Here is a 22,625-nt window from a genome sequence, read left to right as displayed (position 1 = left end):
TTGGCAATATCAGCAGAGGTGGACGCTGTGGATGTGATCCCTGCCCGCAGAGCTGCCTGCAGGAGCTGCTCTCTGTGGCAGAAACCTAGGGCCAAATTAATTGTGATTAATTTTGATTACAGACCATTCTCTTTGAAGTGACTCTCGAGATGAATTTGTCCCATGCGTACTTTAAAGGGCAAGTTGCTCACAAGTGCTTCTGCTAATGCATCCTCCAGGTTTATTTCAGATATCCTTTTTTTTTCTTTCAGCAATTGGTTCCTGGTGCAAATACAGACACTTTGCATTAATTCCCTGCAGGGCTTCTACGCCATATTTTTAGGCTTTTGAGTGGCATTGTGGAAAACATGAAAGCATTATGGTAATGATCAAGGCCAATTCTTGTGTTCTTTATTCAAATATCAGTTCGGGGAGGGGGGCAAAGCTTGTGATGCTTAATCATGCAAAAATCCTCCTAAGAGCTCATTTAAGTGAGGGTTTGAGTGAGGACCTCAAGATTTGGCCCCTAGTGCATGATGGATTTTAACAACAGCGAGGTAATGATTAGGTGGAAGAATGTAAGTACAAGTGGTTGAAGTGCTGGCATGAAAAAAGAGTGAGGAGTATTGTCCGTTCAACACCACGAGGAGCTGTTGCATATGATTATATTTAATGAAAAGAAAAGTACAATGAATGCACTTTAAAATGAATTCCTCCCCCTGTTCTTTTCATTTGTTTGGGAATATTCTGTGGGACTGACTGAAGGCTTTGTCTGGTCTAGCAGGAGCCTCTCAGCTGCCTAATAGGAGTGCAGAAAGTGTGGCACAGCACCTTTTCTTACTTATTTACTGATCAAAAGGAGTGTTTACAGAAAGCTGTGCTTTGCCCCCATTTCAAGAAAAGCCACCTGTGCTTCACTCCTTGAGGTCTTCTGAAAGCTCTGTAATGGGAAGCATTTCCCACTACGAACAAACAGCCAAATTTATTTGAAATGGAAAATTTCTGATTGAAATGGGCATCTCAGAGCTTCCAGCTGCTGGCGACCGTATGGCAAAACAATTGCAACGTTTGCAATCTCTCTGCAGAAGCTGCTTATCTAACAATCAGGACAGCTTTAAATATTTATTTGAAACTGGTTGGTTCCAAGTACTGAAAAGCACTGGTTTTTCCCCCTCTTTGCCTAATTGAAACAGGGTCATGAGTGCTCAAGGTAGGTGACTTCAGGGCCTTGCAGGTCTCTGCAAAGAGGGAGAGGAATTGGGAAATGCTCAGGTTCCCTTGGAAGATGTGTTTTGAAGACCTTTCTAAACAAATGTGAAGATTTTGAGGAGGGATCAGGAGCAGAGCAGAACTCCCCAGATGTTTTTCCATTCATAGGTAGAGATTGAGAGGGCCAGAAGCTCTGAGGTTGGGGCACTGGCCATGGGCTAAACTTGAGTTGGTTTTCTGCGTCATCTTTCCCCATTTTCAGCCAAGGTCAATGCTGACCTCCAGCTCTGCTGCCTCCTGTGCTCTCTGCTCACACCTGACCCCTTTGCTTGGGTAGTTTGTACTTGGGGGATGTTTTGGTGGGTTCCCTTCAACTGATCTCTCACTCCTCTCCCACAGCTTGTTCATGAGTCTCCAGCAAAGCTTTTCCTGACTCCATAGACTCAAGGGCAGGACTCTGGAGAAAAACATTTTGTGCAGGTGCTGGTGTGGCTGCAGCAGCTGCCATGTCATGGGCTGATGGAGACTGGGAAGAGAGGGGCTGTCCATCTCTGTGTACCAGAAAGTTCTGTACATAGGTGCAGAAAGTGCAGAAAGTCCTCTGCCAACTAGGAAATGTGATTTTGAAATTTATCCTTACAAGTCCTTCTGACAGCTGTTCCTATTAGGAACTCAATCAGTACAGCATTGTGAATTCAGTCAAGTTTTCCCTTGACATGCTATAAATGTATTAAGTGATGAAATGTCATAGAATCAAAGCAAATTTGCACTTATTTCAGAAAGAAATCTGAATATGTAACTGTTGGAGTGGTGATGGGGTAAGCAGAGATTTGCATTCTTTTGCTTCATAATGGAAGTTCTGAATAGTTGGGTTGACCTCCCAGTTAATGTAGTGGTAATCCTGCTGTAGCCAAATTGTTTCTCATTTCTAACCATTTCTGATCAAGTTTGAGTCCAAGTGTTTGTGTCTGGTTGGCTCTGGTTTGCAGCTGATGGATTGACATTAGTGAGGGTTCTGACTCCACTGTCCTACTCCCGTGTGTCTTTGCAGAATTCTCTTCCTGAGCCGCAGGAACTGATGGGGGATGAAAAGGGGGACCTCTGGCAAATCTCTTATTGTTTAAGCAAACTGCCTTTTGTCTTGAGTCACCTTGAAGAAAGTAGCTTTCCACTAAACAAAAGGGAAAATCTGCTTAGTACATTTTTGGTTTTGATGAAGAGCTCAGCTTCCAGCCGGCTGTGCCACTAATCTGCCTGATGTAGAAATGGGCACCTTTTAAGAAGCTGCAGCCCAAAATTAATTTCAGCAAATGCATTCGCTCCTTGAAGAAGCCCTGCTAAAGGGTTTGAAGTCTGGAGATGCTGCAGCTGTTGGGAAGCTTGTCAGGCTCAGGAGGAAGAGCTGAGCTGTGTGCTGGACCTGTGGATGCGGTGGCTGAGCTGGCACTGCTCGTCCTGCTGTGATTTACATGTTAAAAATGTGCCCTGTGGGACTCACACCTGCCTTCAACCCTCCTCAAGTCCTTCCTGGGACAGAGCCATTATCCTCTCCAAGCACTGAGCCTGCAGGTGGCTGAGCCATCCATAACACACATTGTCATCTCCCAGACAAAGCTTTCCTGTGCCCTGCTTTTGTCACAGGTCCGCATTTGTCGCTGCCACCTCGGCAGAGTTGCTGGCTGTGGGAGCCTTTCACAGCACAGCGCTCTGCAGGGAGTGACAAAAAGCCACTCAAGGACATTGAGGTCTCTCCTTGGTTTGTTTCAAGCCTGCACATCTTGAGATTTTTTCTTATTCAAGCCAAAGAAAGCTTCCATGCATGGGGTAATCCTAAGATTTGGCTTCATAACCTAAATGCAGCCAATTTTGTGACATCAGTACAGGGTGGCTGGGCTGAGGGAGGGCTCAGTGTTGTCTCCTTTTTGGGGCCTTTTCTTCTCTTTTCTCCCTCCCCTTCCACAGTGTGTAACACATTTGGAGTTCTCCAAGGCCATTTCCATAGTGTTGTGATTCATCAATAATGACACTGCTTTAAATCCATTGTTTGTTTACTTTTCATAAAAGTCCCCAGCTTTAAAACCCACTTTTCAACTTTTATTTCATTCAGATTTATATTGGTCTTGGGAGAAAAAAAAATCCTGTGCTCTTTGCCTTTTAGCATCTGCTTCATTATCCATTATATTTCAATACTTATTTATTCCAATGAAGGAATATAAATGTTGAAGCATTCTGCAGAAAGTCAAATGAACTGCCAGCAGTAAATAGCATTTTTGATCAATTTATTCATTTTTCTTTCTGTTTGCAAATTGCTTGTAAATATGCCTCCATTTGTACAACTTTGGAATTATTCTGCAAACAGATTACTTGAGTTGTCTCGTAGGCAGAATTTCATCTGATCAGCTGTAACTTTGTGTTATTTATTTTCAAGAGTAACCCTCCTGTTTATGCAGAGCTTTGGCAGCACTGTCCTGATGCATTGGCTTGCACACTTTCTCTAGATCAACTTTTAACTAATTTGTAGGAGTTAAATAAACACCAATGACTGTGCTGTTTTATTCCTAGCTTTGATACACATCCAGCCCTTTGTCCTTGTGTTTATTTTAGTATTCAAACTCAGGCTCTGCATTCAGGTTGCAATTAGCTTTTCCCCCCAGTATTTCCTAGCAGTTCATAATGGGTTTGACCTGCCCTATCCATTTATTAGCCTGATCTTTATAAAAAGTCTTTATCATAGCACTCTCTGAATATCTATAACCCACAAAATCCTGAAAACTCCTCTGCTGTGAATTTCCAATCAAATTTCTTTGCTCCACAGAGCAGAGCTGACTTGTGCAGGAGTTCTTAAGGTGGGCAAAATTGTTCCTTGTGAGACATTTAATGAAAACGAAATCTAAAATCAATGGTCACCTGCTGAAACAGCATCTTCCTAGAAATTTAAGATCTGAGCTTACTGGTACTTCATGGCTGGCATCTTTGCCTGATGGTGCTGGGGAATTCAAGTGGTCACAGAGCACTTTCTCCCCTTATGCAATGCTCTACCTGGCTGTGTAAAAGTAGTCTTACATCAAGTGTCATGTTCAGCATAAATTGAGAATGTGGAGGAGGCTGCACTTTTAAACCTGTGGCAGGAAATCACATTAAATTCAATGTAATTACATTGTTCTAGAAATGTGATTATGTGTTTCAACTACCAGCCTCCCACTAAATTACTTCAGATCAGTCTCAATCTGTGGAACGAAATCTGCCTGATTTAGATGTAAAAAATGCAATAAATATGAGGAAATGCATTTTGCATTTATATTTTATGTTCACCTGTGACTGCTTATTACATTCTCCAAATCTAGCCTTTCCCCATCTCACCTGCTGCGTGCAGGGAAATTAAACCCTGACTTTGCTCAGTATCAGGATTTAGTCTTTGCAGCACCGTGTGTATGACAATGGCTACTTAATTTCACATAAAGCTGCAGAGAGATCTTGACTGCAGGAATATTCAGTACAGAAAGGGGTTCCCCAAGTGAAAATAAGATAAAATATTCCCAGGACTAAGCCAAAACTTGAAGGTAATGATGCTTCCGAGGTTTCACTGTTCCAAAAAGTAGAAAAGATGGATAATACTGGTATTTCTGATAGATGAGTGTGAGATTACAGCTTGCAGACCCACTTTTAAACCCCACTGCTGGTCGGGTGGGCAGAGTGTTAAAGCTGAGAGCAGCTGTGCCTGATGTTAATTGAGGATGATGTCTTGACAGTGAAGATCAAGCCAGGAAGGCAACACTACCAGGAAGGACTGGAGTGCTCTCAGAGCCACTGAAAATCAAAAGATGTCAGCCTTATATTTCGTGATTTTTTGAACGGTGCCTTTCTAATTTGAGCTCTTCATCAGCAAATCAGATCATTTATAGCCCAGGTATCAGATTAGAAAGCAATCTCAGCCCAGGAAAACACTGTCTTCACTTTTAATACCCACAAGTTATTGACATTGGTAATTGGGAATAAGGTTTTGTATCAGCAATTACTTCCTGGGAGGACGCTGTCCCTGAATGCCTCAGCACCTGACTCTAGGATAAGGTCTGATACAGTGACAATAATTGCTGGAGGAAAAAATTACAGCCACAATCAGGCAGGCATCAAGAAACATCAGCCTTGCAGGAAAGTGCTCTGAAAGGTGAGCTCCAACTCGTGTTAGTGCTGCAATTGGAAAACAATTGTGACTTGTAGATGCAAAACTGTGTCCACAAAAATACGGGACAGATTGCTTTGCTTTTGTTTCTTCATCCCATGGATCTTCTGTGGGAATAAGCAGAACCACTGGATCAGGCTGCACTTCTCAACCTTTCAGTCCCAACAACATCTCCTGTGTGCAGAGCACCATGAGAATGGGTGAGTTTTTGAAAGGGGAGAGCTTGATTGATGAATAAATCTTCTCCAGTTGTTCTAACTTAAGCAGAAGACGATTTTAAGCCTCCCACCCCACCCTCTTTCCACACAAAGTCTCAGTGAATGAGGCTTCTCCTTTGGTTTAATGGCTCTTTGGATGTCTCAGCAGTGCAGCCACAAGGGCCGTGGACATCGAGGCTTTGCAGCTCTAGAAACCACTCAGATGTTCTGGGAAGATGAAGTAGGGAGGAGCAAAATTAATCCTTCTGTCTCTTTCAAGATGTTTTAAGATCAGAAAATGTCATTTTCTGAGAAGAGCTGGGGAGGAGCTCAGGGGGAAAAGGGTTTGTTTTCAGGAATGAATCCCCTGGTCTCTGGGATTGGGCTCCTGAAACATCTGAAAGTGCCTGATGTGGGAGAGCAAGGAGCATTTCTTCCATCTTGGTGCATTTTATAAACCATTTCAAGTATAATTAAGGTCCCTCCTCCACCCTCCAAATTGTTATGAATATTCATGGGCACATGATGAGCGATATTATTAAATGAAGAATTTTATCTTTTTGTTTTGCACTGCTGTATCAGATTTTTCACACCCTGAGAAATACATTTTTATGTTAGCTGGCCTGCTGAGGGCCTTGTCTAGCCCTGCTGTCAAGCCTGGAGAGCAGAGCTGTCCTGCCTGTCCCCATGTCCCCAGCTGAGGAGGAAATCTGCTCCTCTGGACACCCTGGGAGTTGAAGGCTCCCTAGAGACAGCTCTTGCCCTGCAGGCACAGGGCAGAGGAGCCACCAAGACACTTGTTTTACACATCCCCCAGGAGCAGGAGAGGAGCTGCTGCTGTTTTCCTGCTCAAGCATAACAAGCCATAATTAGTTTAGCCCTGGGTTATTGGTCCTTGCTGCACAGGCTCAGGAGATGTGTGTGTGCTCATGTTCCTTGTAGTTAAGGATTCTGGTGTAAAACCACGCTGGCATCACCCTCGCTCCACTCACAGCCGGGCTTTGACCGGCCCCAGATTTACAAGCAGATGTTAAACATCCTTAACGCATGAAGATGATTTTGCCCCCAGATGCCAAGCTGTGAGACCATCACACGGCACCACGGAGCTGAGAGCACAGCGTGCTGCCCCTTGTTAGCATGACTTAACAGCTGATTTCCTTTATTGAAGGTTTGGAATCCCCCCTAAGCACAGCAGATTCCCTTGCTGAATTAGATTGTCTTTCTGTGGTTAGAGCCTGTATATCAGAGCAATTGCAGTATTCACATCCTCCAAACAAGGCTCATTAATCAAGAATTCATGACTAACAGGGTTAGGGACTAGTGAAATTGGGAAGGCAGAAGAGAAATGGGAAGTGCTCAATGCTCAGTTGGATACAGTGTCTCACTGTGAGTGTTTTTCTCTGAAAATCACTGAATTGTTATAATGGATTGTGGCTGGGTTTTGAGGTAGCTGATTCTGTGCCCCACAACCCCCCTCAGTGGGAAAGCCTGGTTTTGGAGTGTTATTACAAACACAGTGTTTTCTTTGACCTGCTGAAAGTTTAAGAGGCTCCCTGGTATCTAGCACCTAGGCCTGTGTAGTCTTCATAAAACATGAGTTGTTCCTCCTCTCCCTTTTTGATTGTGACCTTTGGCAGAGATAGTTTTTCCTCTGGTGGCTGAGGATGTGTAAGGAGCTTGAATCATAAAGAGTGGTCAAGAAAATGGGCTATCCAAAACCAAAGCTGTGAGAGTGGCTCGTTCCTATCCTCAGAAGTTGAGTTCCTTTGCTTTTTGTCCTGCAGAAGTTCTCCAGGGCAGTGCTGAGTGTTGGAGCCACCTGTAAGAATCAGCTGCTGCTCAAGGACCTTTGTTTAGTCCTTCCCCCTTGGCAATCTCCTGAATGAATGCTGATTGTCCCCAAACTAGAGAAATATCTCCTTTAACGAGGGTGCTGTGACTGAGCTGTGGTGGAGGATCTGCTGTCCTTGCAGGGACAGTGCTGGTTCTGCAGGTGAGACCAAAACAGAGAAGTCCTGGTGGCTACAGCTGCACTGGTAAAGGAAAAATACTAAAAAAGGAAGTTCTAGGATAGTGTTAGGAAGGAAGGGGAAAGCTACAAAGGGAATGGTCCCATCCCTCTACTGATTCAGGAAATGAATTCTTCTCTAATCCTGGAATACTCTTCTGAACACAGAGACAAAATGAGAGCACATTCCCCTGCCACTGAAGCCTCCAGTTTTTGGTTATGGCCTCTTTGTCTTGTTCTGTCCCCAACTTTTTATTACGTGCACGAGTCCAGGACTAAGGTCTTTTTTAGAGATTAACGATCTGGAAATGGATTTGGCCTCCTGAAATCTGCAAATGTAAAAAGAAGTCAGAAGCAGAGTGTGCAGCTGCCTGTCACCCTGCTATTGCTGTGCCAGACCTGTCTGTCCATGCTAGATCATGTTGGGATCCATCCTGAAGCCAGCTGCTGTCTGTGACTGATCTTCGGCCCTATGAACACTTGAGTTTAATTTAAAAATTGCTGTAAGGATTAAAGAATCCTTCCCCAGTCCTGCTGGTCCAGGGTGAGTAATTTCTTTCGACAGGCAAGTAAAATGCCATTGGTTTCTTGCATTACCATCAATCACTCTGGTAAATGGCAAGTAATTTTTGTGTGGTGGCTGGTAAATTTTCCTGACAGCTTTGCAAGGCTTTCTAGGTTGTGGCAGCACTGTGAGCAACTCACTTTGGAGGGCTGAATCCTCCTGAACTCTTTCCCATCTTTGGCTCTGGAGCTGCTGGGCTCTGTCTGTCAGGCATCAGCTTGCAGGATGATATTTTGGCCAGATCTGAAGAGCAAAAGCTGGGACTTGGAGCTTCAGGGTGTCCAGAGGCAAAAAACTGTCTGTTCATCTTCATAGCTGGAAACATTGCAGGCAAATGCAGGCAGACAGGGTTTGGCACCATCCATTTGTGGGGCTTTCCCTGGAATTTAATGCAGTGGATTGTGGACCCAGCCAGCCTCTGCTGCACAGCTGGGCTCAGGCAAGAGACCAAGCTTGGGACTTGCTAAATTGCAAAAAATGTTTGCAGAACTGCAGAGTTCCAAAGGAGGATTCAAAGAGTCAGTCTACCTGCAGAGTGTTCAGGAAGCTCTTGAGAAGCACCACCTGGAGAAAGCAAACTGGGCTGCCAGAGAGAGAAGCTGTTGGCACCGTGGCCAAGGGCTGACTGGGGCTACCTGAGCACCCAGACTGAAGGGCTGACTCCTGAGGAGGATCTTGGAAAATTGTCTGCAGGTTAAGGAAAAAAATCTTCTGGTGAAGAAAGGAGAACGGAGGGGAAAAAACCAGGGTGAAAAAAGTCTTTGATGTTTTATCCCAGCTGGAGGGCTGTTCTCATCAGAACTGGCTCGTTATTAGCCTGCTCGGTGGTCATTGGTGCCTGGAGTACAAACCACATAATCATAATGCTCACTAAAGTTTTCACTACCAGCAGAAAAATGCTTCTCTGCTGTAATATATGGTGCCACCTTTTCAAGAAAACTACTGGCCTGAGCTATGCTGGAAATTGAATTCTATCTTGTGGAAAGGGAGATTATTTCCTAAGGTTCCCTTATTCACCGTCCTGGCACATAGTGCTCAAGGTAAAGGTGCACTCCAGCATGATTGATTGGCAAGCGTGAGAGGACTGCTGTTCCATGTGACAGGGATATAAAGAAGGATATTTTTATTTTTTGACAGTGAAGGGGAAATGGCATTACTAGCAATATTCAGCAATGTACTCTGCAGCCCCAGTTAGCTCTGCATATTTTATGGCCTCCATTTTCTTTCTTCGATTAAACAACATAAAACCCCATAAAATACTCCAATAAAAACAACAACTACTAGTTCAGGCAAAGTTCTTGTGGCCTTTTTAATTCTGGGAGGATTTTCATTGCTGTGTTGTTTTTTTTTTTTCCCCGCTTCCCTCTGACTCCATCCCTTGTGCTCGGGTCAGTGTCTCCTTGCCACAGCATGGGTGGAGGTCCTGGTGACAACCTGTTCTGTGCTGCTTTCAGAGTGCTGAGCAAGCATGGATAATGCAGGATAGATCCTTTAAAGACCACTCCATGCTGTTAAACAACTGCTGGATGTGCCAAGGGTTGGGATGAGTTCAGTGGAATTAGAAGTGTATATAGTTTTCAAAGATCTGCTCTTTTGAATGATCATTTTTAGTTTATTTTTCTGCTGGTGCAGCTTGAAGCAACCCAGGAAGGTTCTTTTGGCCCTAAGTCATATATGCTGATGTCTGGTAAAAGAGAATTATTATAATAATATATTATAGGATTTAATAAACTTTTAAAAGGAAATGTCTGAGACTCCAGGATGGTGAGCAAATTCAGCAGCAGTGATGGAGTGTTTTAAACGCTGTAAACCCTGCTCCAGTGTTGACCAGGACATGCCATGGAGCTCGTTATCTGCTTTTGCAAGGACAGGGATGGAAAGTTTTTATTTTGTTATTGTTTAGGTGCTTCCAGAGTCTCTGACCTTCAGAGCTTATTTTTATTTGTAGAGGCAGAAAATGACCCTTTTATAACAGTGCTTTGTCTCCCAGGAGGCCTGAACTCTGTTCAGGCTGCAAATGTTTTTGCAGTGATGATCTCTGGAAGGAGCCTTTCAATAAAAAGAAACCTGTAAGTAGCTTTGTCTTTGCAGGAGGAAACTTCTGCCTTACTTTGATTTTTTCATTATGGTTTCCAAAGCTGTGTTTCTGGATGATTGCAAGAATTCCGAGTTCAAATCCTTTGAACTCCTTCAGGCTGGTAATGCATATTCTCCCTTAAAACTTCTGGGTTTTAAGGAAGAGTTTCATTTCTTAGAGCACTGCATTGGTTTCAAGGTAAAGGACATGGCCTGAGCCTTTTAGATCTTTCAGAGAAAGGTTGAAGAGACTGGAGGGGCTTTGATTTTTATTCTGTAGATGTGTTACAGAAAACCACTCCAGCTTTTCACCTCTCCTCTCTGCAGAGAAGGTTGAGCACAAATTGTTGTGCTGGAAGGAGGAGGGCACTAAGTGCAGTCCTGGGGATGTCTGAGGGCACGTGCCAGCCCTCCCAGCTCCTGGGACCACAATCCACACATCCCAGCCCAGTTCATCCCACAGAGGCACTGGGATGGAGGAAAACATCTCTGTCCTTCAGGGGAGGCTGTGTGTGCTCCCTGAGGAGGGAGGGAAGGCAGGAGCTGCTCACTACTACAAGGATCATTTATGCTTGGAAAAAGACCTGTCTCCTTCTGATTTATAGCAGGAATGGTTAATTCACCTTTATTGGATATTTGAACGTGTAACGTGTCCAATGAGCTCTAGGAATTGTGTGTGTGTTTATTTGCAAATTCTGGGCGATTTTTCCTGCCCTCCAGGCAGGCAAAGGACAGAGGATCTGCTCCCTTTCCATGCTGGAGTAGCAGGGTTCTCTGGAGCTGGGCTGGTGGGATGCCAGGGTTGGCCACCCAAACATCAGGCCCTGTCCCACTGCTGTCACGAGTTTGCTGGAATTTAGGAGCTTTCAGCACAATCTAGACCCACACTTGCTCATATTTTGATTAAAGTCATTTTAATGTCAAAGGTACAGCAGTGTTTTCAGGTGGGCTCCAGTAAATTGTGACTTTTGGTTTTATTCAGAGCAAGCCAATTGTTACGGAACTTTTTGACCTGCAGTTTGAAGTACTACTGGAAAATTACAGGAATACATTGAAATTCAGTATCTGTACAATTTTTAGGAACAGAAGTACATGGTGTCTCCATAGAAATAATAGGTTATTTTCTCCTTGCATGAATTTCCAAGCAAAAGTGAGTAAACATCCTTATTTTGAAGTTGCCCAGCGAGTTAAATGGTTAATAGCATGTCTTGAGTCAATAGATTTGGACCTGATGTCTCCTGTCTCCGTGCCTGGCAACCCTTTTTCTCCCAGAGGGACAAAATTCCACTGTTGACATATTTCAAAGGAAACAGTGCTCACTGTGGGAGACGGCGTTTTCATCTCGTGTTACATAAAGGCTTCAGAACCTCTCAGGTTTCCATAGCAGTGTTGGAAATCCATATAAAACAAGTCTGGTTTGTGACAGGAATAAATAAGAATAAAAATTAATAGCTTTAATTTCAAGCCAATTAGGATGCCTTTCTGCTGTTTTTCTAAGCTGTGTTTGCTTACCTGAGAGAGAGAGGGAGGGAGAGGGAGAGCAGTTTGAAAAATGGAGTTTCTGCTGAAATGTGAAGATGAAATCTTAAAATGTCTTCTCTCCTTTAAAGAAATGACAAAACTTGGGAGTTTTCATTTGGATATGGAAATATAACCTGATGCTTGGCTGCTTTGAAGTTGATCACATCCTCTTTGCTGATTTTATGAGCATAGTCTTATGCCTAGAAAATGTTTCTCAGACACCTTCCCTTTCAAAAAAATTCCTAAGGAGGGGTGACACCTCTCCTTCTGACCTTGCTCAACAGATGTCAAATTTAACATCTCAGTGTTAAACAAGCACATTAAAATTCATCAATCTGGTCATCTAGAGCAGCTGAGGAACTCTCCTAAAATGTTGAGTCATTCTTAGGAAAAATGGGAGGCTCTTGAGAGAAGCTGCTGCATTTTTTTAAAGAGAAGTTACATGCACAGTTTGGTGAGAAGAAGGAGGAAGAATTTTTGGTAAAATACTCCCGCCATCATCATATCCTGTTTTTCATCCTGCCTTATTTTTATCATGCTTCTGTAAAAGCTTCCTCAGAATCATAAGCCATCATACTCAAGGGGTGGTTGTGTTAATTTGTCTTCCCTAATAGTTAATTTATCACATGGAAAGCGCCTTACTGTCAGAATCCAAATTAAAATCCTGTTTACTCTTTTCATTATTCAAAATCCAATATGCTAGTGAGCTCCATGTTTTACATAATGTGAAACATTTGATGGGCTGGAAAAAAAGAAAAGGTTGATAGCTTCACCTTTTTGGGTAGAAGAGTGGTAATTGTGATCATTCTAAATCTTTGGCATTGATCCCCTCCATGATTTCAAAGGGTTTTCTGTCCTCTGAGCCATTGGGCTTTTTTCCTGTCAGCCACCACTTCTGTTGAGCAGATTTGTTCCTGCCTTGCCCCCCCGAACCTGTTTCATCTGCTGCGTCCTACCCAGAGCTTTGGGGCTGCCTTTCCTCCCTGAGCTGGACTGAGATTTTGTGTCACTAATAGCTGCTCTCAGGGAAGCTGCAGCCCCAAACGCTTGGCAGGGTTAAGTACAGCAGCTACAAAAGGTTATTTATAAATAACTGGCGCAGGGAGGAAGTGAGGTATGCCAGGGGGAGGGAAAGGCACATTTCCAGCTAGGTGTGAAGGTGGGAGAGTGCTGGGGTGGGAGCAGAGCACAGCTCTGAGCCTGCGCTGGGGCATGTGGGGCCAAGGCAGGCAGAGCCAGCACACCCAGCTCTGCTTTTGGGAGCACATTTCAGCCAATTGTGCACTGAGGGGTCGGCCACTGGAGCAGCTTTTAGCGTGGACCAAATTCAGATGTCAAATTTTAAGCAGAACTCCAGGTGACTTTGGAAGTTTCTGCCTTTCTCTGAGCATTAATCTGCCTTTAACCCCAAGGGCACACCTGGGGGTTTTGTCCCACCATTATTTCACTGACCACACTTATCGGCCCTGTTTTTTTTTTTTTTTCCCCAGAGCAATGCTGAGCTTTTTGCCTGCTGGTACCTTCATCAAACCCTTTTACCTGGGGTTTCCTTCAGTCTGGTGCTTTGCAGTTGCTGTTTCCAAATTGCCATCTGCTCACCATGTACTTACACCTCTCCGTGGGGCTGTGTAGGCTGCTTGTTTTACTTTGCTGTAAATCAGAATATTCCTTGTGTTTCTACTCTCGTGACCTCTTTGGGGAGGGCTGGGGTCTTTGCAGGGTCTTTATGTATTTTGAAGTGTATTTTACATACTTGGAAAAATAACTTTGCTTGTATTGTGACATTAATATGGAATTGCAGAAGCAAACACAGCTGCCCCAGTGCTTCTATTTTAAGGAGAGTTTGATGGGGAAGTAATTTGAACATAAATCTGTGACAGGTCTTTTAAAATATAAAAGAATAAATAACTAAAGCTCTTGGGAAAATATTTTGAAAAATAAGCACTCGCTCAGCTTGTGAAGATTGAGGACCTGATCCCCTGAGCTGTTGTGAGTTCTGTGAGAGGTGAGGCAGTGCAGGGCCCCTGATTCTCACACCCCAAGGCCCCAGCAGCAGAAAGGGCATTGGCAAATTTGCCTGCCTGTTATCAGTGGCTCTGCAGCAGGAGGAGGGTGAAGATACCAAAATATTCCTTGGCAGCTCTGGGTCTAACTCCTGGTTCTGCCATGTGTTTGCTGGGTGACTTTACATCACCTCATTTCCCCATATTTCTGGATTACCCGTGAAGAATTTTAATCCAGGAGGCTCAGGAAGAGAGAAGAGAGGGATGGTGCCTCCCCTTGGGGGAGCTCCCTCTGCCCTCCCTGCATTTCCCAGGAGGGTTTGCTTTCACACCCTGTGAGCGATGAACTCCTGACTGTCTGTGCCTCCCTCCCAGAAGCCACAGAGTGCACTGGGTGTGGGAGCTGTGAATCACAGACCTGCTTCTCTCTCTCCCAGCCAAATCCCTCTCCTTCCTCCACTTCTGCAGGAATCCTTGTATTCCATCCTTTATAAAACACTGCCCATCTCACCCACACCCACAAGTCCCCAGATGTTATGTCTGAGCTCAGTGGTGATTTTAATTTCTAATGCTTGGTTTAATGCAGCCTAAAACGCACGTATTTTAACTAGAAACTCCCCAGGGACCTGGTTCAGAACTAATTGCTTGCTGTTTGTGCAATTCTTCAAATATGTTAAATGCTCTGTGAGGGCTTGGAATTACTCAGCTCTGCTGTGGTTTGGTCTGAGAGATGGGGAGGGGTGTCTAGCTGGGAATTGGGAGGGATCAACCCTCATTCTGGCTCTGCAGAGAGAATAATTTTGGGCAAGTTGACTAAACTGGTTACAGCTTGGATTTCCTGTAGGGAAAGGATAATGGCTTTATTTTTAATTGGGCTAAAAATGTGTGTGGAAGGGCTGACTGCAGAAATGGTTGGAAATTACAAATGAAATTTATCATAACTGTTATTATTAGTACGTCATTGAGAGTGAATTTAGCTCAGATCATGCTTTCCCCCCTAATGGGAGTGGGGAGGGGATAGGAGGATTTCTAAAATAGCTCTGAAAAAGTCGTTTTTCACATCATTTTGAGCATTTCCCATCTGCTGTGAGCACATCTCTGTTTTATTTCCTAAATATCTTTTCCTTCTGTTTCTATTTTAAAGTTCCTTTTGCCAAGATTTTACCTCCCAGTTCCTGCTGCCAGGCTTGGGGCTGGGGCTGTGTGACAAGCAAGGATTTACCTTTCAGATTTTGTACTTAATTCACTGGGAGGCCGTGGAATTCCCAAACCATGTTCTGGGTGCATAAACCCCTCCTGCAGCTCTGAGTTTTTCCCCTCCCAGCCCTGGTGATTACTTGTCCCATTTTCCTTGTGCTGGGAGAAATGAGAGAAGAGGTTTAGCCTGGCTCAGTTCACAGGGTCAAATACATTTTGGGCAGGGATTGCATTTTAAAAGAGTTTCTGGTTCCAGGCTGGCAGGCTGGGAATGCTGCTCCATCCAGCCCAGCACGTTTGAATCTTTATATTCCACAGTAAATGGAAATTTTTTTGCCCCTCTCATTTCAAAAATTATAAAAAAAAGTAATTAAGCCATCTTAGTGGTAACAGTCACTTATTGGGTCATGGCTCTATGAAATACTTCAGCAGCTCCTTTCCACACAGTTTCATGCACAGAGATGGCAGAATTTTTGTCAGCTGGCAAATTTAAAGGACATCAGATTTTTTTTCAGGCAATTCCATTTATCCTTACAGCTCCCTTTGAGTTGGCAGAGCAACACTTTCCAGTATTTTATACGTGGGGAAGGGAGGTATAAGAAAACTAAATGATCCACCCAAGCTTCTAATTGAAGCCTGGCACAGAGGAGGGCCCACACACGTGCCATTCACCATCCCTTCTCCAGCTGATGGCAGCTCTGCTAGGAATTTCTTACTCCTTTTTGAAGCCTCAGTCCCCAACACTTACAATAATTTTTGTGCCTGTGGAGTTTGGGGGAAGAGTTAAAGATATGAATCACTTATCTGAGGAACAGTAGGCTCAAACTCCCATATGTAGGCTGGTTTCATTTGAATTTCTTGACTTTTACTAAGTGAGAAGCCAAACGTAGTTTCTTCCTTCTTTCAACCTTCCTGGCTCTACTGATATCCAAAAATGCAAAATGACATCTTGTCTCAGCCCACCAGAGCAGATGCAATGCAAGGGATTAGACTGGAATTTTTCCTAAAATGCAGCATTCTGAGACACTTTTGGAAAAGGTGCCCGGGGAGCGGCGAGCGCTGTTCACTTGCTGCTCACCCAGAGAGGCAGGGGGGCACAGCCAGCAGGGCAAAAACCACAGGGCCTCCTCTGAAGGGGCACCCTGAGGGGAAGCCAGCCCTGGAGAGCCTCACCTGATGGCAAAACCCAGCTCAGACACAAGAGATGAACAGCAAAGCTGCCTGGCTGAGGGGCTGGGCCAACAGGGGCGCGGTGGTTTGGGGTGCAGGGTCCGTGAAGGAGGCTGGGACAGCTGGATGGGCAGAAAGAGGGGGGTGTTGGAGCTCCTGCATCCTCACAGTCTGTGTGAGCACCCCTGATGGAGGCAAAGGGGAGCAGCTTCAGGAGGAGCTGCACAGGGGTCCTGAATCCTGCCCAGGTGTGCAGGAACTGCATCCTGGAGCTCCTCATCCTCATTGGAGCTCCTCATCCTCGCTGTAGCTCCTCATCCTCATTGTAGCTCCTCATCCTCGTTGTAGCTCCTCATCCTCATTGGAGCTCCTCATCCTCATTGTAGCTCCTCATCCTCATTGGAGCTCCTCATCCTTGTTGTAGCTCTTCATCCTCGTGGCTCTTCATCCTCATTGTAGCTCCTCATCCTCATTGTAGCTCCTCATCCTCGCTGTAGCTCCTCATCCTCGTTGTAGCTCTTCATCCTCATTGTAGCTCTTCATCCTTGTTGTGGCTCTTCATCCTCAGTGTAGCTCTTCATCCTCGTTGTAGCTCTTCATCCTCGTTGTAGCTCTTCATCCTCGTTGTAGCTCCTCATCCTCATTGTAGCTCCTCATCATCATTGTAGCTCCTCATCCTCGTTGTAGCTCTTCATCCTCGTTGTGGCTCTTCATCCTCATTGTAGCTCTTCATCCTCATAGCTCTTCATCCTCATTGTAGCTCTTCATCCTCGTTGTAGCTCTTCATCCTCATTGTAGCTCTTCATCCTCGTTGTAGCTCTTCATCCTCATTGTAGCTCCTCATCCTTGTTGTAGCTCTTCATCCTCATTGTAGCTCCTCATCCTCGTTGTAGCTCTTCATCCTCGTTGTGGCTCTTCATCCTCATTGTAGCTCTTCATCCTCATAGCTCTTCATCCTCATTGTAGCTCCTCATCCTCATTGTAGCTCCTCATCATCATTGTAGCTCCTCATCCTCGTTGTAGCTCCTCATCCTCATTGTAGCTCCTCATCCTCTTCCTCCCCAGCTTTGGTTCAGGACAGACCAAAGGAGCTGCTGCAGAGTGAAGCTCTCTGCAGTGCAAAAGCTGTGTAGGAGGACATAACGAGCTTCTGGCAGATGGGAAAAAGCTGATGAATCCTGAAATTGTGGATAAGTTCCAACTGTCCTGGTGTGCCTGTCCCCCCAGCGTCTCCTGCCCTTCAATCAACCTTTAATTAACCAGGATTTGACCTGGGTGAAAAGTCAGGTTAGAAGTTTTCAGACACATTGTCAAGAAAATAATGGGAACTTGAGAGAATGGTGACAGGAATTTCTCAAAAAAATACAAATTTGGCTGGGTAAGAGAAAATTTAAAAACAGGTACTTTGATTTGTTTGGGTTTTTTGGTTTTGGTTTTTTTTTTTTGCCAGGTCCCAATGATTTTTTTTTCAAAAGTGGTTGACTAATGAAAGAAAATATTGAATCCCTTGCTCAGGGCCTAATTCTCTATCTCATGTGAATTACAACTCAGGCTGAAATGAAGCCATGAAGGTGTCTTGCAGGAATTATTTGGTCCAGAGCAATTACTACAGAATAAGTGAATGTCCCTCTAAAAAAAGAAGAGGAGGTGATAGGAAAGGGCACATCAGCTTTGAGGAATGCTGTTTGGAGATGTGAATGCCTGTGGGAAAGCAGGAAGGACACAATTATAAAAATATCAGGTACAGTCCTGCTACAGAGAATATTTTTCATCAGCTTGGTTATGCCAGGCATGGATTTGACCCATCAAGTCACTGAAGGCTTACAGGCAAAAATAAGGATATCATAAAAGCAGGATGAATTAATTCCTTCTCAGAGGAACAGACCACCCATGGAGCTGTGAACTCACTTTGATCCAAGCCCGTGAACCCAGCCAGAGCTCCAAGGAAGTTTTTAATGGTGTGACACGAGCACCAACTGGCCATGAGGCATGGGGTAAACCCATCACAACTCACTGTTAAATAACACTCCAGGTCCCAGCAGTGCTGTTCCATTCCACCATATAACTAAAAGGTCCCTCTTGGCTTTGCTTTTAATTAATTAAGTCGCAGCAGTGGCGCGCGTGGCGCTGCAGCAGTTTCTCTCTGCCTAATCGTTCTCCAGGCATATTTGCAGCACTCCTGTTGTAATCCCAGGCTTGTTTCAGGAGTCAAGCTGCACAAATGAAGTTCCTGCTAATAAAAGCAGTTTGTTTCCTATTCCTTGGCAATCTGTTCCTAACGCTGAGCCTCGCTGGAGCATGGACTTTTTATTTTTGGCAAATTTTATTTTTTCTGAGCCCAAACCCGGCGACATTTCCCAGCTACCACACTGCTCTCAAACTGTAGCCATTCTCAGGAAATCAAAGTTTTCCATGTCAGCATCATATTATTTTCGGCAGCAGCAGTCTGATGTGCCCAGTTTGATAGATCCTGCTGCAATGACATAATTGTTTTCCTCCCTCAGTCTAGGATAACTTACTCCTTTTCTCTCCTTCCTGCATTATGGTCTTTGAGCAATGAAACTCATTTTTTTTCCATGCAGACATGCCTAATATCAGAGATACCTCACTCCCAAATGTTTGCAGGCAGGAGGATGTATTTTATATCCCATTGCTCTTATTCCCCATCTCAAACTGCCGGACAGACACAGCAAATTAAATCAACTTATGCTTCATCACATCTGTTTCATTTGTATCAGACTGGTGCTGCAGAAGCAGAAACCATTCTTAATCTCTCCACATTGCTCAAGTTAAAGTTGGCTGGCTTTGCACGTAATGAAACTCATACCTCACCTCTGTAAATGACTGGACCTGGTTTATGTTTTTAAAGCAGAGTGACTCGTGGTTGAAGCCTGTTATTGATGGGAGAGGGAGTATTTCCTCTCAGCCTCCTGGTTCACCTCTCTGGGTTGATCTGTGGCTAAGGCGTTTTGCAGAGGCAAACAAAACTCCACAACTTTGTGAAAGTTGTAAAGCTGGTATGTTTATTACAGCACATGGAGATTACTCTCCCTAAAAGACATGTGTGCCTCTGGGAACTCCAGGTCCCTTTTTATCCCCCTCTCAAATACATGTGCATACAATTTCACAAAAGGTTCATACATATCCATTTTTTAAAAATTTCACGTGACATTTGCTGCTAATTTTTCTTTATCAGAAAGAATTCCTGGGTCAGGTTGACCTGCTCTCACAGCAGTTTCTGTCTCTCTGTCTGTCCCCCCCTCCTTATCACTGTCCTTCTCTGAAGCAGTTTCTTTGAGCCTAGGCTTTTTACGAGAACAGGCATCAGACTAAACAGCAACGTTTGCAAACTACAGCCTTAACTCAAAGACGCACCTTTCACCTAAACCAAAACGGATTTCTAAAAATTTCAATTTTTTTTTTTTTCCTCTTGAAAATTTCCACTGTGTCTCAAAGGCAATCCTTGCTGTCCCCGACAGGATCAGGACGGGCCCAGGAGTGAGGATCTCGGACATCAGGGTGAGCGATGCGGACCAGTGGGGAGTGCAGGAGGAGACGGACAGCGCCCGGAGCACGGCCACGCTCACCTGCGTGCACAACGACCCCGGCGCCACCGACAGGTGAGCCCCACACACACAAACACCTCATCAGTGAGCTGCAGCACTGCTCCTCTGCCTCCCTGCAAAGCCAGACGTGATCTGCTGAGAGCTTTATTCCCCTTTGGTTTCACTTCTTGGGAATAGATTATTGAATTAAACTGGAGGCAGCGCCCTCCCAGTCCCAGCTGACATCTGCTGCTCGTGACGCTTCGGGGCAGCAGAATTCCTCTTGTAAAGAGCCAACAGAAAAAATGTGAACTGAACCAGAGAATTGGGTTCTTTGACAAGAATTCCTCTTGCCAAAGAGCCAACAGAAAAAATATGAACTGAACCAGAGAATTGGGTTCTTTGACAAGAATTCCTCTTGCAAAGAGCCAACAGAAAAAATATGAACTGAACCAGAGAATTGGGTTCTTTGACAAGAATTCCTCTTGCCAAAGAGCCAACAGAAAAAATATGAACTAAACCAGAGAATTGGGTTCTTTGATGAATTGGGTTCTTTGACGAGAATTCCTCTTGCCAAAGAGCCAGCAGAAAAAATATGAACAGAACCAGAGAATTGGGTTCTTTGACAAGAATTCCTCTTGCCAAAGAGCCAACAGAAAAAAAAAAAGGAACTAAACCAGAGAAATGTGGTCCATTTTGGGTGTAGCCCCTGGGGGGCTTTGCCTTCCCCTTTAATGAAGGCCCTTCAATAAATATAACTGCTTTTTATTCCTTTTATTTTATCTGCCCTCTGTTTTTAGGCAGTCCCAAAAAGCAACAGGTGGCTGGGCAGGGTCTGCTCCCTGTGAACCCCATCAGGCTCTTTCCTCTAACAAGCACGACCTCTGCTCCCTTTGGAGCAAGGTGGAAAACCATCAGTTTAAAAGTGAAATACTGAGGTCAAAGGAAGATTGAGGTCATCTGATGTTACTGAAATCAAAATGAAGGGACTATTTTTAAAGTTGGACCAAAAAAAAAATAGCCTGAACATTGAAACTTATTGCCTTGTATGGGGTTTCACTAATCCATGAAATTATACCTGTCACAGTAACTTAGTTTTTATTAAAACTGAGTTTTGCTTTGTGTTGAACTGTTAAATTGCAGAAAAGCAATGCATCTCAAGTTAATTAATACTTTGACCCTTTCCTTTGTGAGATTAGTTTAATATTTTTGGATTAATTAAAGTATGCAAATGGAAACTGCTGAAAGATCACTTCCAGATTTGCAAATATTGTAGTGCTTAGAGTAAATATTTAACTTTGATCTTTCCTTTAATTTGTCTTTTTGGTCATAATGATGGTCCTCCTGTTTCTTCTGAAGAATGTCAAGTGTTTTATGTAGAAGTTCTGCTGTTTCATTGAAATGATGGGAGACCTGAACTTGCTTCTATTAAAGTCAAGGTGATAGAATTGTCACTAGAGCTGGTTCATTTTAGAATCCAAGGATCTTCATGGAGGGCAGTTTCTGTCTGGGTGAGAGCGCAGGATCAGCCCCTTCTGTGGCAGAGCAGAAGCTGTCAGTGAGCAGAATGGTTCATCCACCTCAGAGGAGGTGCTTCTTTCTCTCTTGGAATTAATTTCAGTTCTGCTGACTGGCCCAGCTGGTAGAGGAGCAGTGGGCAAGCCAGGGCTGAGCCTCTGGGCTGAGCTTAGCTGATTTCTGGGTAAGATTTGCCCGACTTCATGGTGGGTTTGAGCCTCCCTTGGGCTTTGTGCGGGCTGGAAAACCCAACCAGCCCCTGGCACAGCTCTGGGAGCTTTGGGGACACTGAGAAACCCCCAGGAGCCACAGCCACCCTGGCTGGGTGAGATCTGTGCCCTCCTGGTGCCCTTCACCCCGGGCAGGTCTGCCTTGCTCTTGGGCTGTGCTCTGCCAGTGCTCAGCTCTGATAAGAGCCCCTGACAGCCAGAGCCTGCAGGGAGAGCAGGGCTCTGGGCTCTGACATGTTTAATCCTGTCTGCATTCCTTTCAGCCCCTGTTATCAGCTGGAGCATTTTCAAATTTGCTTACTTTTCTAATCTTCCTCCCTCTCCCCTCTGCAGTGGTGCTGCTATCAGGAGGTTTTCATCTCCATTTCTCACATTTCCCTACGCAAATTGAGTGTCCATTAAAATGCTTTAAATTAAGACCTTTCCTCCTTTCATGCAGAGTGCATCGTTGCCTTTTTTGTGCATTACTTAAAAAAAAATTCCTTATCACAGTGTTTCAGGCAGTTTACATTATATTCTATTAAAAATCCATTTTGTCCATGGTTGTCACAATTCACAGATTAAAGCCTTCAAGAGTGTGTTTTGTTAGGAATACATTCATAAATTCACCTCTTTAGTAGTCTCATAAGCTTGTATTTAAAACCTCTTTTTTGATAATGCAGTTGAACAAAGAGCATAAAAAGAAGAGATTTATTTTAAATACACACACACCAGTATATTTGCCCACATCTTTTCTCATCTGTGTGGAGCCTTGCTTTGCCTTTACTTTTGCTATCTCAAAGGAGGTTTTTGTCACTCATTGAGTGAGGAGATTGGTTCTTGCCATCTGTGCCTCTTCTCCCTCGAGCTCTGTCCTTGGGGCAGAACTCTGAGAATCTCATTTTGGTGGGATAGTTGAAGCAGCAGTGTTTTGGTTCAAAAAGACACCATTTATTCTTCAAGCACAAACAATTCTGCTCTGTGCCTGCAGCTGGGACCCAGCACTTCCATGGGGAAGGATCTGTGTGGATTTCTGCTCTGAGTGCAGGGGAGTCAGGGCTGGTGGGCTTTGCTGAAAATCAGGTGTTTCCAGCCCTCTGTGCAGAACAGCTGAGCTGCTGAAGGGCTGGGATCTTACCCAGTGCTCTCAGTGCTGGATCAGTGCAAGAAACGCCCTTGAAATAGCCAAAATTTGGGAGTTTACCAGACACGAGTCCTTGGTGGTTTCCTGCAAGCAGATCCCACTTT

At 44.4% G+C, this 22,625-nt stretch overlaps 1 protein-coding gene across 1 annotated transcript in view; it reads left to right on the top strand.

Annotated features, from left to right (window-relative positions):
- LOC118693081 (transmembrane protein 132B-like) overlaps window positions 1-22,625 on the top strand; it is a 221,872-nt gene that overhangs the window by 77,779 nt on the left and 121,468 nt on the right. Inside the window, exon 3 of the mRNA XM_054516802.1 lies at window positions 19,585-19,725. Within this exon, the coding sequence (XP_054372777.1) occupies window positions 19,585-19,725 (141 nt within the window). The remainder of the gene's footprint in view (window positions 1-19,584; window positions 19,726-22,625) is intronic.

The sequence above is a fragment of the Molothrus ater genome, chromosome 18, assembly GCF_012460135.2.
Source record: "Molothrus ater isolate BHLD 08-10-18 breed brown headed cowbird chromosome 18, BPBGC_Mater_1.1, whole genome shotgun sequence".
NCBI lineage: Eukaryota > Metazoa > Chordata > Aves > Passeriformes > Icteridae > Molothrus > Molothrus ater.
This window is presented reverse-complemented; position numbering and strand designations above follow the sequence as displayed.